Source organism: Marmota monax, unplaced genomic scaffold, assembly GCF_021218885.2.
Source record: "Marmota monax isolate L192 unplaced genomic scaffold, Marmota_monax_Labrador192_F-V1.1 WCK01_AAM20220418_F8-fsc00018, whole genome shotgun sequence".
Classification (NCBI taxonomy): Eukaryota; Metazoa; Chordata; class Mammalia; order Rodentia; family Sciuridae; genus Marmota; species Marmota monax.
The window spans coordinates 15,610,271-15,627,663 of record NW_026692201.1 but is presented as its reverse complement, the minus strand read 5'-3'; the positions used below and the strand labels follow the sequence as shown (position 1 = coordinate 15,627,663).

At 35.3% G+C, this 17,393-nt stretch overlaps 1 protein-coding gene across 17 annotated transcripts in view; it reads left to right on the top strand.

Moving 5' to 3' along the window:
• Mef2c (myocyte enhancer factor 2C) overlaps window positions 1-15,327 on the top strand; it is a 143,718-nt gene extending 128,391 nt beyond the window's left edge. For 11 of the 17 annotated variants that reach the window (XM_058574549.1, XM_058574550.1, XM_058574554.1 and 8 more), the window contains 5 exons: window positions 1,206-1,378; window positions 2,914-2,937; window positions 3,949-4,078; window positions 4,671-4,806; window positions 10,659-15,327. In XM_058574549.1, coding sequence (XP_058430532.1) covers window positions 1,206-1,378; window positions 2,914-2,937; window positions 3,949-4,078; window positions 4,671-4,806; window positions 10,659-10,980 — 785 coding nt within the window. In that variant the 3' untranslated portion in view covers window positions 10,981-15,327. The remainder of the gene's footprint in view (window positions 1-1,205; window positions 1,379-2,913; window positions 2,938-3,948; window positions 4,079-4,670; window positions 4,807-10,658) is intronic. The other 6 variants (XM_058574552.1, XM_058574570.1, XM_046428342.2 and 3 more) reach the window with 3 other exon arrangements.
• Window positions 15,328-17,393: the final 2,066 nt, after the last annotated feature.

Here is a 17,393-nt window from a genome sequence, read left to right as displayed (position 1 = left end):
CCTCACGCTAGGCTGCCTTGTCTCAGTCGTGTGTGTTCCTTGGTTTCTGGATTACCACAAAGGAGGCTCAGGGCCTTTCAAAACTGGAGCCCTGTCCTTGCCTCCTCGATGGATAGCAAACAGTGTCTTTGGTCCAGGAGTAATAGATACTTGTGATTTGTGATGATGATAATGTGACAGTGAGGTTTAACTGCCTCCTTTGGAGCCTCAGAAAGCAACTGTCTCCTTTCCTGGTGAGCATCATGAACCAAGTAGTTGGTTTTGTCTTACTCTCCTATCAGGGGCCGTGCAGGAAGCCAGCAGATGACTTTCTAAGTTAGCTCTCATTCCAGCTCAGGTAACATTTCCAGCCAACCTCTGTAGCTGTTCCTGTCACGGAACAGTATATTTTGAAATATGAAAAATGGAGGCCTTCAGATACCCACTTATCTATTAGTAGGGAGCTAAACAGAATCCTGAGAGAGTCCTTCTGGTCTTCCCCTGTGTTCTTCCTGCGCCTAGTGAACCAGAACTTGAGTGGAGGCGCCCTCGCTTCATTTCAGCTCCTCAGGAGGAGTTGCTTTTCAAAGATCTGTGTGAGCAGGAAATCCTGGCAAGGCTGCAGGGTTATCACTGCTTAGTGAGGAGGGCACACCAGATGCAGGAAAAGCCATAGGGAGTATTCACTTCCAGAAAAAAGGGGAACTGAAGAGCAAGATGTGTAAGTGGCTTCCCCTCCCCCAGCACATCCTAGAAATTACAGTCTTGCTGCCCTTTCTTCATTTAAGGACACACACATACACAAAATAAAAGCCAAACCGATGAGCTGAAAGAGTGAGTCACACCAGCCAGGCCTCCACCAAACTAGTCAATTAAAGTGCAGGACCAGTTCTGTGCTTTTCTTAGACCCTGTAGGACTGTCTGACTATCTTCCTGGATTTTTTAAATAGAAAAAAATTATATGCCGATTTCCAAGCCAGTCGATGTATATAAGCTCTTTTCTCATAAAAGGGTTTTAATCTTCATTCAGAGGAATATTAAATAATTAAATGATTGGGTTACTCTTTACACAGAGGCCAAACCAGTCATCCAATGGTTTTTTTTTCCATGTGTGTATCTGTATGTCTTACCATTAGCTTTTATTTTTATTTCACATAGCACAGTCTTTAGAAACATGTTTGAGTCTAGATTTCTATATGAATGCTATCACTGTTTTGTATTAACAGGGAACGGGTATGGTAATCCCCGAAACTCACCAGGTCTGCTGGTCTCACCTGGTAACTTGAACAAGAATATGCAAGCAAAATCTCCTCCCCCCATGAATTTAGGAATGAATAACCGTAAACCAGATCTCCGAGTCCTTATTCCACCTGGCAGCAAGAATACGATGCCATCAGTGGTAATGCAAAACTATATTTTAAATAAATGTTGATGATGTTTTGTATATGTTTTACTGTTTTAGTACTTGTCTAACTTTATGAATTAAGTTCTCTCAAATAATTAACACTATTATCTAATAGGGTTTTAATGATATTTATAGAACCCTGATTTATTGAGCTGTTACTTCTGGTAACTGGTTGGCATTTGCCCTCTCCATGTTGGAAAGAAAAAGAAAAAAATTCTAGTAAACTTCTCTATAGGACTGCATTCTTCTGGAGCAACATTTTTTTAAGGTTCCCAATTTATAGTTAAAAAATAAATCAAGTTCTAACTTTGGTTAAATCATAACATTCCATAAGCAGAATGATAGATAATGAGGTATTTCATAGCATAGTATTTTTACAATATTTAGTTATTTATATCCTCAAGGTTCTGACAATGAAAAATCCCATAATTCTTAAATGAACTTTTCTTGTTGACTGGCAATTCCTGTCCTAGACGTATTGCAGTGTTAATACCTAATGCATCGCATGCCTGTGTACTGTCTCACTTCATTTTTGCATGTATATTCTTCATGAAAACAACTGTTAGCTCAAAAGCAAACTGTTAAAACCATAGACATTTTGAGAACAAAGGTTATGCTTCATCACAAGAGTTTGTTGGACTTCTAAGGAAAAATAAATAAATAGATATGTAATATGAATTTAAATATATATTATATTCTCAGATCCTGTCATTTTTCTGTCTCATGGATCTGTGTGCCTAAGATGAAGAGCACATTGTGGGTACAAACTCAACAACAAAGAGGCTTATATCAGTGTTCTCCAAAGTATCTAGGCTTAGGAGCAAGAATGTTTAAAGATCCAGTAGAAAAATTTAGATCTTCTCTCTCTCTCTCTCTCTCTCTCTCTCTCTCTCTCTCTCTCTCTCTCTCTCTCTCTCTCTCTCTCTCCTCGGTGGAAAGCTTCAGGGTAAAACAGTCCTGTGAGCTGATTAGTTTATTATGGCACAGTGCAGATTAATTTTGAATATCAACCAAAAAAATCACATAATATTCAACGTTCCCTTTGGAAAAGACTAGGTCTAATAAATAAAACCTCCCACAGGGCTACAGCTAAGCAGTGTGGGCCAGGCATGGCAGGCTCTCTGTCTCAGCAGATTTATTTCAGGTCCCTTAAAACTGATGCTTTCCCAGGGATTCTGTGAGTGGCCTGTCAGGTCTCTCTCTGGCAGCCAGGTGTGGCTTCCTCCTCCTCCAGCAAGTAGGGTTTCAAAGTGCAGTCTTTTTTGTTCGAAACATGGTGGCGATATAATGAACATTGAGACACTGACCTGTACTGAAAACTAGATAGATTGTCTTCACATTTGAGACAAACACCTCATTAAAGGAAACAAAGAATGCCTTTGTAAGGAGTTATCTTTGGAGTCTGGGTTTTAAGTCTGTTTAAACTGTTGTGTCTATCAGAAGATGCTTTTCCTTTTGTTGAAAAGATTTTGCCCAATTATAAATATTTACAGACACTAATTAATAAAACTCCTTTCCCATGCTCTCAGTCTGAGGATGTTGACCTGCTTTTGGTAAGTGATGAGAACACTTCCCTTCAGAAATATCCAGAGCTGCTTTGAGGTAAAGGTGGTAGCTCTGATAAAATATAAACAACCACAATAATAAATCCTAATTAGAATAAGTTTTACTCCATGTATGTATAATATGTCAAAATACACTCTACTGTCATATATATCTAAAAAAGAACAAATAAAAAATTAAAATATAAAATAAAATAGACTTTGAAGCTTAATATAATGTGTTCACATCGATAATAGTAAAGTGCCACTAATTTATAGTACCATTCATAGGTGAAAAGAATGTCTAGTTATTATTATTTTTTTTCTGTTTCAACCTCTGTAACTGGAGGCCATATTTTCAGTATATTAAGACTTAAAAATTCCAACACACAAAGTATTTCTTTTGTTATTTAAAACTAAAATTAAAATACTCTTTTTCAAAAAATTTAAGTGCCTTAAGCTTATGCATATCTTTAATCTCCTTGCTATAAGGAGTTAAATATAGGCATTGGCTGCTTTACCACCTAGTTTGAGGGAAGTTTAGAACAATCTGAAGAAAGTGGTCAGAGCACCACCTGCTGGCCAGAATATAACATGAACCTTTACCTGTCTTGTCTCTGTTGTACATAGAGCTGAACATAAAACCTACCATGGTTGATTTTAATTTTTTTTTAATTTGCATTTGAATAAAAACTGAAACAATGGAAGTACAGTATACATATTTCATCAGTTCTCAACATAGTCTGTTTTTACCCATAATAAAGCTATGGTACTTGTTACTAGTTCAGTTGCCTAGGAGATACTGATGTAATGGGTTACTATGGCAACAGCTGGTCTCTTGAAGGATTGTAAATGATAGGGTTGGCAGAGTTCATAGAGACACATGTTAAATGATTAATTTCATGAGCTTTGTATCAAGTTATCTCTTTATGTGCAAAACTAATACTGAAATCTAATATTTTTAACTTTTAAAATTTTTCCATTGGTAATATATATATATATTTTTTTTTTTTACTTTAAAAGAATCAAAGGATAAATAACTCCCAGTCTGCTCAGTCATTGGCTACCCCAGTGGTTTCCGTAGCAACTCCTACTTTACCAGGACAAGGAATGGGAGGATATCCATCAGCCATTTCAACAACATATGGTACTGGTGAGTAGCTTTGCCATGTTTAAATATTACATTAAATATTTTTATTAAAAAGAAAGATGAAAAAGTTATTATCTTTACCCTACTACAAAGTTCTGTCTAGCACCTGTGGTACCCAGAGCACTGTGCCATTTACTTGTGTTTACTAAGACAAAATGAACATCCACATTTTTTTTTCTTAAATGACTGAAAGTTTTATTTGCCCAACCTGAATTCCAAATAGAAGAACAGTCAAGGAAATTGAGCTGTTATTTATTTGATGTAATAAAAAGCTCACTTTCTCAGGATTGTTTTAAAAAATTCTAGATCACTAAAATATGTAATTGCTGTTAAACCAGTTGTAGTGTAATGAACTGGAATTTCAGACTACACTACTTCAAGGCTTTCATGGAATACTTATTTTTGGTGAAAAATATATTCTTGTTAAGTGACAATTATCCTTGATGTTTTGTCTCCCTCTCTCAGATCAAAAAATTTGATCAAAGTCAAGAATATTTAGAAATTGAAAATCTTTAATTTTATTTACCATTTGCTAATTTTCAAATTAAATATTCTCTCTCTCTCTCTCTCTCTCTCTCTCTCTCTCTCTCTCTAGAGTATTCTCTGAGTAGTGCAGATCTGTCATCTCTGTCTGGGTTTAACACTGCCAGTGCTCTTCATCTTGGTTCAGTAACTGGCTGGCAACAGCAACACCTACATAACATGCCACCATCCGCCCTCAGTCAGTTGGGGTAAGCAATATCATTTCTTTCATAATATAACCCTAGAATCTGTGTTTAAATGACAAATGCGATCTTTAAATGTATGTTTTCATGTCCCATTAGAGAGTGTAAAATTCTACTTTGTAGAAATATAAAAGTAATTTTCAGACTAATAACTCTCAAGGAGCGTAAATATTATATCCCTTATGCTTTAAGAAGATGGGGAGCTCTGTAATGAGATAAATTATGTCCTTATTGTTTTAGGCTATTTCTGTTTCCACTTCTATCAGTGATGGAATTTTTATTTAATTGAGTCTCCATACAGTTATTGAGGGAAGTTTGAAGGCATATATAGTTGAGTTCTTGGAGTTTTTGAGACATTTGCGATTCTTTTTCATTGAACATAAACCACATAGTTTATGCTAATGTGAACCTGACATTCATAGGATCAACTATTCAGTTAACATATAGGTTTCATATATTTATACTCATAGAACACTGTGTATTTATAGATATTTTATTTAAAATATATGTATGGATACTAAAAACATACAATACTAATTAGAAATGAGGGTATAAAAAATTTCTGGTCTTTTCTGGTCAAAGATGTGTCTTTCTGCCCCCTTGTGGTAATATTGAGATATATGTCTTTATCATAGAAATGACTTGTCATTTACCTATGGAAACATTCAAAACTTTAAAAAGCCCTAAAGTCACAATTCACAGTACTTATTATAAAACAAAAGATTTCAAAACTAAAATATCAACTGAGCAACAGACTTAAAATCTAACTCTAAAATGGCAGTGAATCTTCAAAAGGAAATGGTAGGAGGAAGGATATAAAATAATTAAAGTTGAATTTTTAAATTGTAGAAACTTTCTACATGCCTAGCTCACTTTTGCTTTTCTTGTGAGCCATTTGGTTATAGTTACCTATAGTTAACTAGATATGGAAGTGAGAATAAACCATTGATTAGAATAAAAGTCACTAGTTTATATTATACAACTTCACTTATCTTACCTTGCTCACCCCCCTCATTAGCTTTCATGTAGTGCTGATGTTACACAGATAGTGATCCAATGATGGAGTCATCCATCTCACTAATCACTGTCATTGAAAATCTAGCCTTCCATGTAAATAATAAAGTGCTACTCTACTAACTAGAAATATCATTAAAGATGAAGCTGTATTAAATATGATCAGCAACAGAGTTTCTCTTTGTAAGACATCTAAATTTTCTCTCAAATACTATCTGAATAGACATTAATTGCAGTAACTTTTTCAGGTAATTATCACTAAGTACCTAATACCATCCAGGCAGTTTTATAATGTGTATGGGTATCAGGCCCAGCTGCACATATCTGTAATCTTAACTACACAGGAGGCTGAGAAATGAGGATTGCAAGTCTGAGGACAGCCTGGGCAACATAGCAAGACCCTATATCAAATTTTTTTAAAAAAAATTATAAGGGTTGGAGATATAGCTCAGTGGTAGTACACTCCTGGGTTCAACCCCAATACCAAAAAATAAATTAATTAAACTATACAAGTGGCATTGTACTTTCATGGCTTAGCATTGAGTCCAGTGTGCAAGCTTATTGTCAATACTAAGGGGAATTGTTTATTTCTCATTTTCACAAAACTTATCCGTTATGGTACTAGATTTCCCTAGAAATGGCCAATGTCAAAAACCATTTAATATTATCTGATGTGCCTTTCTCTTGTTTTTCAATAACATCTGATATTATGCCTTTTAACTTACGAACAGATATTTATTCACATATTTTAACTATACTACAATTTTAAAGCTCTCTTCTATTACATGAGGAGAATCTAATTCATCGTTGATTCTAGTAGAAGAATTTATTCAGTTTGAGTTTTCTTTCAACACTGATCTGCATTGTGCATAATTTGACCCTGATTTTAGTCTAGGAGTTTTAATTTCATTTCCCTTATACCTCACATCAGTAGAATGACCCTTAAATTCCTTCCCTTGCTGGCCCTTCTCTCTTATGCAGACACACTTTCTCACACTTCTCTCTCACACACAAACCTGCATAGTAGCTTTTTGAAAGTGAGTTCCTTCAAGGACTATCCCTTATTCACACAATTAAGTGTTAAGCTATTTTTTATTTATTTTTATTTTGGGTGCTGGGGATTTAACCCAGGTGTACTCTACTAGTAAGCTAATTCCACCGCCCTTTTTAATTTTTTTTTTTTTTCATTTTGAGACAGGGTCTTGCTAAGTTGCTTATAGGGCCTAAATTGCTAGGCTGACCTTGAACTTGCAATTCTCCTACCACAGCCTCCAGAGTTACAGGGTTTACAAGTATGCACCACCATGCCAGACTACACTAGTTTTTAGAAAACTGCAAGTTGCAATATTTTTGTAAATAAATTACATGATCTGCCTTAATTCTTTACAGTATAAATCAATGAAGAGTTGATGTGTTTTCAGTCCAAGTAGTCTCTTAAACTTGTGTTTGGGCCTCCTTCTTTTGGGTAAATAGGGTGTTCCAAGAAAAGAATGAAAAAGATTTTTACCTCTACCAAAGTAGATATTCCTAGCAACCCAAGATGAGTACAATAATTCTTTATCAAAACTTCCAAAGTATAGTAGAGCTCTTTATATTTTATCAGTAGAAAAGAGCTCTTTGGTCTTAAGCTTGTAACTTCAAAGATATATTTGTAAAAAAATATCTAGTATCTGATTTTCTATTACAAAGTTACATAAGCATCAAAAATTTATTTTACATAGGATAAGACATATCTGTCAGAGATGCTTGCCTATTTGAGAAAATGACCCTCAAGTTTTTTGTTCTCAACTACCACCTCAAAAAACAGGCAGCCTAGGGGGCTGGGGCTGTAGCTCAATGGTAAAGCACTTGCCTAGCACATGTGAGGCCCTAGGTTTGACCCTCAGCACCACATAAAAATAAATAAATAGAACAAAGGTATTGTGAGGAAAAAATGCTTAAAAGTATGTGGGGGAGGGCAACCTGTTTCCTGGAACCTTTTCCACACATTGACTTCATTGATGTTGGTGTTCAGTACATACTGAGGGCGATAACTTTGAGTAGAGACAACTCTTCAAAGGTTAGGTTAATTGTACTATGATTGTCTAAATTCCAGGGGGTAAGAGTATAAAATTTAAATAAAGCTATCACTCATTTGATTTCTGAACAATTTAGGGGAAGGATAGGTGTTCTCCAATTCAAAGGCATCCATACTAGGTAGAAACGTTCACAGGCAACTGTGAAGGTACACAGCCAACTTAAGTGTCTGATCTCTCTCTCCTCACCACCCTCTTCAGCCCCCAACCACACATATGAAATATTTCACAATTATCCGTGTTTACATTTTGTTCTCAAGAACAAGTAGGCCTACACATTTACATGTGAATGTATCACATAGACAATTAAGTGATTTTAATGCTGCCTTTTCTTTTCAAGAAAATACTTCTTTAATAACAGAGACTAGGCATTCTGTTTTGTCTCTTTAATACAGTATAATGAAACTTAGTCTGAGATAGCCATTACCTTTCATGATAGAGAGTTAGTCCCTAAAACTACTCAGCTTGTGTATACTTTCAGTGTCAAGTGAAATGCCACCAAAAGATAAACAGGTTGTTCTGTTTATGGGAAAAGATCATCAATAACTGTTCCATCTTTTATGGAAGAGAGATGCAGCTCAACTATACACACCAGTTGGCTTTAGGAGACAAATCAAATAAGTAGAGAATGCAGCTTCCAAAAACTGTCATTATTATTATGTTATATATAATATTTTTTACAATATTATCTAAATTAACTACTTAATACTGGTCCAACTCACCAAAATTTTAAATTTTGCCATGTTACCTTGCCTGGGAAGACACAATATAAATGTCAAAGGGCAAACAAAAGTATTTTGATATGCAGCATTATTTTCAGGATCTTAATTGACTTTCATTATTAAACAGTTATATGATCAATAGTAAAATCACTTAATTAAATGTTAGCAAAATAGTCTTTCTTACCCAGAACCAGGAAAATTGTTTCTTCCAAAAATCAATGGATGATTTTTCTCTAACATCAAAATGAATCATTAAGTAACTTTAAACCAAGAAACAATAGTCCACCATTATAAATCTTTTTGGAATACAAGTGTTCATTTCCTCCCCCATCTTAATATCGTCTTAATTAAGATTATTTAATTAAAATTCAGAGAAAATTAGTAAACTAATATAGACTATAAAATAATAAACTAGAAATAAATAGCTCTAAGTATAAATAAAGTAGAATCTTGATATAAGAGCTAAGATTGCTTTGATTTGATAAGATCAGAAAATCAGAGAAAGAAAGGCTTATTAAAGAAGCAAATAATTCTCCATATTATTCTCTACATTAGCTCATCTATTAATAAGAGAAGGAAAGTAATTCTTTGCCAGTAGGTGGTGCTTTCGTATAAAACATCACTCAAAGATAAACTCGTTTCTGACTAATTTTATTTCTTTATGTATCTTGAGCCTATATGGCATCTCCCAAAAGCCAGCCCTAAGTCACTCCACTGTTTTCTCTGAAATATATACCCATTCTCTCAGTGCTCGTAATGGCACTGTTAATGCCATCCAATTCTCTCCACTGGAAAGCAGCATAATTACATACATTACTAGGTAGGCTTGCTTTCCTTTGTTTAAAATGGGTGTGTCTGTATAGATAATTCTGTACTGTGACTCTTCCTCAGTAAAAGAGATTACTGTACTCTTTTGACAATATGGTCAAGTAATGCTGACTCTGGCCATGGAAGTCAGTGCAATCAGAATGTAAGAACAATAAACGCATCTCAGAATTGATGCTGGCGATGTAACCACAGTTTATCCTGATCAAACTCATTGTGATAGCTAATCTACACTTAAGGGCTTAACGTTTTTCTCTCTAGAATTCTAAGTATTTAAATTCTCTCGTATTTTGGAAGAAGGGAAAATTATACTCTCTGGGAATAAGTGAGGATTAAGTATCATAAACACAGTAAAATCACATTACATCCTTCTTTGCAACAATCTTTCCTTAAGCAACACCAGACTCATCAATTAAGGCCAATCATAAATAAAAGGAACAGTAACCTAAGTATGCCATCAGAGAGCGACTGTCAGTAGTCAAGTTGAGGGCATTGTGGAAAATGGTATTATCATACCATGTAACTGAAAGGATGAAGAACGTCTAATTATTTATCAATTTTAGTGCAGTAGAAAGTCCGTTTTTAAGCCAATATTTGAAATTTCTGCGGATAATTTTCAGTCTCCTTCCTCCTTCCTCTTTCCCTACTTTGAGGCTTGTCCTGAGTTATGGGTATTGTGTAGCATTTAATGGGTTCTATTCACCTGAAATTTGAACTCTCTTGACTTTGGCTGAAGATTGTGTAACTCCATTTAATATGTGCTTATTTGTTGGAAGGAAATGTTTATATTGATCTCAAGGTTTTCACAATAATTTTCAAACAGATTTTAGTAAATCAAGAAAGTCTAATGCAAAGATAAACATGGTCTCTAAAGCCTTAGAAAATTAAAATTTGGAATTAGTGGAGGGAGAAATCCCATGGACACAGAATGTTTTTTCCATGGTGTTCTTAAGCCCTTCTGAAACAGCAACCTCTAAGTTTAGGGAGACTGTCAGAAACTAGAGAAGTGACTCATGAAGCCTGGCCCAGCTAGTACTTTGAATCGACAAAGACATCCTGCATCACTGTCAGACAGTGATGCCCTAAGTGCTTCACCGCACTCCTCACTCTGGGCATGCTCTGGTGTCTGAGGGAGACTTTAAGCTGATGTGTTATGTAATTGTGAGTTCCTGGGGCCTCCAGGCCTCCTCCATCTGTAACTGGGTTTCCTTTCCTCCTACAGAGCTTGCACTAGCACTCATTTATCTCAGAGTTCAAATCTCTCCCTGCCTTCTACTCAAAGCCTCAACATCAAGTCAGAACCTGTTTCTCCTCCTAGAGACCGTACCACCACCCCTTCGAGATACCCACAACACACGCGCCACGAGGCGGGGAGATCTCCTGTTGACAGCTTGAGCAGCTGTAGCAGTTCCTACGACGGGAGCGACCGAGAGGATCACCGGAATGAATTCCACTCCCCCATTGGACTCACCAGACCTTCGCCGGACGAAAGGGAAAGTCCCTCAGTCAAGCGCATGCGACTCTCTGAAGGATGGGCAACATGATCACATTATTACTTAATAGTTTTTTTTTTTTTCTTGCAGTGTGTGTGTGTGCTATACCTTAATGGGGAAGGGGGGTCGATATGCATTATATGTGCCGTGTGTGGAAAAAAAAAAGTCAGGTACTCTGTTTTGTAAAAGTACTTTTAAATTGCCTCAGTGATACAGTATAAAGATAAACAGAAATGCTGAGATAAGCTTAGCACTTGAGTTGTACAACAGAACACTTGTACAAAATAGATTTTAAGGCTAATTTCTTTTCACTGTTGTGCTCCTTTGCAAAATGTATGTTACAATAGATAGTGTCATGTTGCAGGTTCAACGTTATTTACATGTAAATAGACAAGGAAACATTTGCCAAAAGCGGCAGATCTTTACTGAAAAAGAGAGCAGCTGTTATGCAACATATAGAAAAATGTATAGAAGTTTGGATGGACCCGGCAATGGGTGGCCACTGGCAAATATTAGGAACATGTCTGGTCACCTAACATCCCAAGCACGCTCACAAACCTGCAGGTGTATCATTGGCGTATGGCACTCATTAAAAAGGATCAAAGACCATTAAAAGAGGACCATACCTATTTTTTAAAAAAAAGTGGAGTTTGAGAGCTAACGTATTTAATTAAATAAATAAATAAATCTGGGTCTGCATCTCTTATTAAATAAAAATATAAAAATATGTACATTACATTTTGCTTATTTTCATATAAAAGGTAAGACAGAGTTTGCAAAGCATTTGTGGCTTTTTGTAGTTTACTTAAGCCAAAATGTGTTTTTTTCCCCTTGATAGCTTCGCTGATATTTTAAACAGTCCTGTAAAAAACCAAAAAGGACTTTTTGTATAGAAAGCACTACCCTAAGCCATGAGGAACTCCATGCTTTGCTAACCAAGATAACTGTTTTCTCTTTGTAGAAGTTTTGTTTTTGAAATGTGTATTTCTAATTATATAAAATATTAAGAATCTTTTAAAAAATCTGTGAAATTAACATGCTTGTGTATAGCTTTCTAATATATATAATATTATGGTAATAGCAGAAGTTTTGTTATCTTAATAGCGGGAGGGGGGTATATTTGTGCAGTTGCACATTTGAGTAACTATTTTCTTTCTGATTTCTTTTACTCTGCATACATTTTATAAGTTCAAGGTCAGCTGTCAAAAGGATAACCTGTGGGGTTAGAACATATCACATTGCAACACTCTAAATTGTTTTTAATACATTAACAATCTATTGGGTCAACTGACATCCATTGTATATACTAATTAGTTTCTTTCATGCTGTTTTTGTTTTTTGCATTTTTATCAAATGCAGGGCCCCTTTCTGATCTCACCATTTCACCATGCATCTTGGAATTCAGTAAGTGCATATCCTAACTTGCCCATATCCTAAAGTATATGGTTGGTTTTCAGCCTAGAATTTGATATGTGTCTTAGAAATATGCCCAGAATAGAGAAGCTGTGTTGGGGCACATGTCCTGCAAATACAGCCCCAGAAACAAGTGAAATGGAGTTTACTTGGTGAATGAGTTATAAATTCCCACAGAAGAAAAATGTGAAAGCCTGGGTGCTAGACAAGAAGGAAGCAGGTAAAGGGATAGTTGCTTTGTCACCCATTTTTAATTATTTTAACTGACCCTTAACAATCTTGTCAGCAATATAGGACTGTTGAACAATCCCGGTGTGTCAGGACCCCCAAATGTCACTTCTGCATAAAGCATGTATGTCATCTATTTTTTCTTCAATAAAGAGATTTAATAGCCATTTCAAGAAATCCCATTAAAGATCCTATGTCCCTTTTTTTAATTTTCAAGAAAATATAACTCTTGTCTAATATTCATCTATAAGGGATTAATTTCAGACCCTTCAAAAAGTGAGTGCCATAAAAAAGTCAATATATATTGTTTAAAAGATATTTCAGTCCAGGAATGATTACCTTCTCTTGGAATGTGAAGATCTGTCGATTCATCTCCAATCATTTACATTGACATACACAGCAAAGAAGATATAGACAGTAATATCAGCACTGCTATATCATGTGTAGGACATTTCTTACCTATTTTTTTTCTCTTACTTGCATAGTTGTTATGTGTTTCTGATTGTAAAAGGCTGCCGCTGGGTGGCAGAAGCCAAGAGACCTTATTAACGAGGCTATATTTTTCTTAACTTGATCTGCAGTCCATAATTAGACCACAATGCACCTTTGGTTGTATCCAAATAGGATGCTAGCCTGCCTTGTACTAATGTTTTGTATACTAAAAACAAAAAAAAATCAATCATTTCATAATATCCCACTAAAGGTATCCATGGAACATAGGGAAAAAAACAAAATCAACCCTGAAAATATACATACTCGTGTATGCACATGGACATACACAAACATACAGGGGAAAGAGTAAGAAAATCATTTTCCTCACCATAGACTTGATCCCATCCTTATAACTTACCCTTATAACTTGATGTGTACTAAATATGCAAACATATCACAAATGTTCTTTGTCATTTCAAAACACTTCATCTATCAATATCAGTAGAATCTTACAAGTGGGTGGGGAGGGGTCATTATATGAAAATATGAAGAAATAGCCATATTAATTTTTTACCTGCAATTTGCCTCAGCAACAAAGAAAACGTGAATTTCTAACGCTGAAGATAAAGTAAGCTAAAGTACTAGCAGAAGCCTTGGCTATTTATAGCAGTTCTGACAATAGTTTTATAAGAACATGAAAAGAACAGAATCACTCAAAAATGGATGCCAGTCATCTCTTGTTCCCACTATTGAATTCATATAAAGTGGTAGCAAGATAGCGAAGGGATAATCTGAAAATTTTTTAAAGATGATTTAATGAGAAGAAGCACAATTTTGATTGTGAGCGTCACTTTCTGTAAACAATCACTGTCTATATTTACCCTTATGCCTTTTCTGTAATTTACCATTTATTGTATTTGCAAAGTTAGTATGGTTTTTGTCACAGTAAATCCTTTGTATCCAGGAGTTTAGGGCAGCGCCCTGAGAAAGTATTACTTTACATTACCTGTCCTAGAGCAACATTTTAGACAACATTCTTCATTGCAAGTGCAAGCAAAAGACCATAAGTGGCATTTTACACAGCTTCAAGTATTGTTATACCTAATCCTATCTTAAAAGATTTTTTTGGTAATATTGAGCTTAAAAATTGGAAACAGCGATGCAGTATTCACAAGCTGCACAACCTGTATACTGTATGCATTGGTGTGTGGAGGCTGTTCATTTCAATCTTTTTAAAAACTGCTTTTTAGTAAAATGGCTTATTTTTCCCAGAGATGGAATTTAACATTTTGTAATGATGAATATGAAAATACCTGTCATCCTTAGATCATTTAAAGGTTAACTAAAATGAGCATTTAAAAAAAATCCCAATACACTTTTGAAAAGAATATCTGCCCTCTCACACTTCTACATATTTATTTTCTTACATACCTATCTTTTAATTTAGAGATAGCATTTTTGCCCCTTTATCCCTTTTGGTTTGTTTTTTCGGAGAGTAAATGCTTTGTATTTCTTTCTTTAAAAAAAATTTTTTTTTAAAGAAGAAGCCACTTGAACCCTCAATAAAGGCTGTTGCCTAAGCATGGCATACTTCATCTGTTCTCGTTTGTGCCATCTGCTGTGATGTCGTCCCTTGTATGGCGTTAATTTCCTGCCACTACAGATCTTTTGAAGATTGCCGGAATTCTGGTGTCTGTTAGAATGCTTCAGACTACAGATGTAATTACAGGCTTTTCTTAATATGTTTTAACCAAAGATGTGGAGCAATCCAAGCCACATATCTTCTACATTAAATTTGTCCATTTTGGTTATTTTCATAATCGGGTATTGCATTTCGCCTTCCCTGTTCATACCTCAGATTGATTCATACCTCAGTTTTATTCAGAGAGGTCAGCTAAGTAATGGATTCTGTCGTGGTTTGCAAGCAGCATTGGTGTACTCTTAGAGCAAATAGACCTGGGTCACTGTAGGCATAGGACTTGGATTGCTTCAGATGGTTTGCTGTATCATTTTTCTTCTTTTTCTTTTTCTGGGGACTTGTTTCCATTAAATGACAGTAATTAAAAATAGCTTGTAAATGAGGGCATACAAGCATTTGCAACAAATATTCAAATAGAGGCTCACAGCGGCATAAGCTGGACTTTGTCGCCACTAGATGACAAGATGTTATAACTAAGTTAAACCACATCTGTGTATCTCAAGGGACTTAATTCAGCTGTCTGTAGTGAATTAAAGTGGGAAATTTTCAAAAGTTTCTCCTGCTGGAAATAAGGTATAATTTGTATTTTGCAGACAATTCAGTAAAGTTACTGGCTTTCTTAGTGATGCAGTGTCTGTGGTGCATTTTTTTTAATTAATGTTTTGCTGTTTAAATTTATTCCACTTTATTGTGTATTTTTTAAAAAGAGCAGCATATTCCCCAAGCATAAATGAGCTTTCTCAGTTTTCAACTGAAAATTTATGAAAAGATGGATACGTGTGTCTGTGTGAGGGGGATGTGAACAGGATTACAGTTCTTAGGGTAATGTGGTATTTCACCAGTGTAGGAAGCTTAAGTTTCTTATTGAGTGGTTCAATCTCTTTTTCAAAACAGTTTTCCATGAAGATTTCTGATAACCTTCTAAATGCATAGAATTTTCCAAAGATCATTAGGAAAGAAATTACCATGAGATAATTAACTAAAATATATAGAAAATATTTTCAGAAGATTTATTTTTTTTCATCAGAATAGGTTATTGACCAAAAAAATAAAAACAAGTTGAAAACACAGGCTCATATCTAAATATTTGAGTAAATTCATACATGTTTAAAAACTACAAAATATGCCCATTGCCAATATTTAATTATAATTCCTAAAAGGACTGTCCTTTTAAAAGAACAATATTAAGATAAATTAAGTGAATTTGGAAACTGAAAAGAAAAACAAGAAGGTACTGCTAGCCAACTGGAGAAGTTGGACTTTTGCATTAGCAGTGATTCCTGCTCTGAAAAACAAGGAACTTAGCTCAGGGAATGTTGCATGCGGTTTCAAAATAACAGTGGTTTTTGCTTTGTTCTCTTTATACATTTTTGGAAAACATTTATTAAGCAATAATTATATGTAGTTCATGGTAAATTCCAGGAGGAATGAAGATGTAGTTCTTGCTTTTAGGAAACTTATTAACTAATGGGACATAGAAAGTGTTCTCAGAAAAGTCAACAAAATGCTATGAGGGAAGAAGCACTTTAGGAGCCATTAGTGTGAGGTAGAACAGAGGCTCAGAGTGTGGACACCTCTTCATCTATCCAGCAGAGGCAGCCTTTCACTTGTTTTTGAAGGGTAAACAAGATTAAACAGGCCAGGAAGGATGACTTTGTGTTCATGTGACCCCTGTGGTTGTCACATGGGCCTGTCCTGTGTTTAGTATTCTGCTCTCACCATCCTTAAAGTCATGTGTGTGTGTCCCACCCCTTACCCCCAAGTACTGGGGATTGAACCCAGAGCCCCACACGTGCTAGACAGATACTCTACCACCGAGTTACATCCCCAGCCCTCTATCCTGACATACTGGTTTTTTTATCATGAGCTTATGTTTTGTAGGTAAATTCCAGTGGGACAATGGAGCATGTGCACTAGCAGAGGAGATAAAAAGAAAAGATAAAAAGTTTTGTATTTTAATATCTTTAACAGAAGGTACCTTTTCCTACTTTCCAACAAGACCCTGACATATTCAACAAGGGCTCCACAATTATGATTCCAGCCCTGGGTGAGGGCTTTCTGCGAAGAAATAGCAAATAAAAGGCAGGGATGAGAAAGTGAGAGACAAATATGCAGAAATCGGGGACCGTTGTATTTAAATAAGATACAACCATGTCAAAGGGAACAGTAAGAGACCAGATTGCAAGAGTTGTTTGGGAGTCTGATTATATAATTGTGAATTAAGATATCTGGAGTTTAAGAAATCAGTTGAAAGACTTAGTAGAGACAGAATTGTCAAAATTTATCAAATGTAATGGTAGGAGTGATGATACATAAGGAATTGTTAAAGTTTACAGTTGTAAGAAATGATTAGGATGCCAGTAATATTCAAATTGCAAATGGTGGAATCACCACTTCATGAGAAGGAAACTAATTCAGTTTTCAGCATGTTGAATTTGACTTGTATCCATGAGAATGTCGTAAATATAGACAGACTTAGGCTATCAGTTAATGCTGAATATGGAGTCTAGGATATCATTAACATTGACTTCTAAGCAAGAAAAAATGCCATGCCTATAAGTGAGTGAGCTTGTCAAGGAGAAGGGGAAAGGGAGACAAAAAAAAATATCTTAAAAGAGAAAAGAACTGCAGAATAGAAAAGAAAAAAAAAACAAAAACAAAAACGGTGAAGAACTCAAGAATGAGCAGTAAC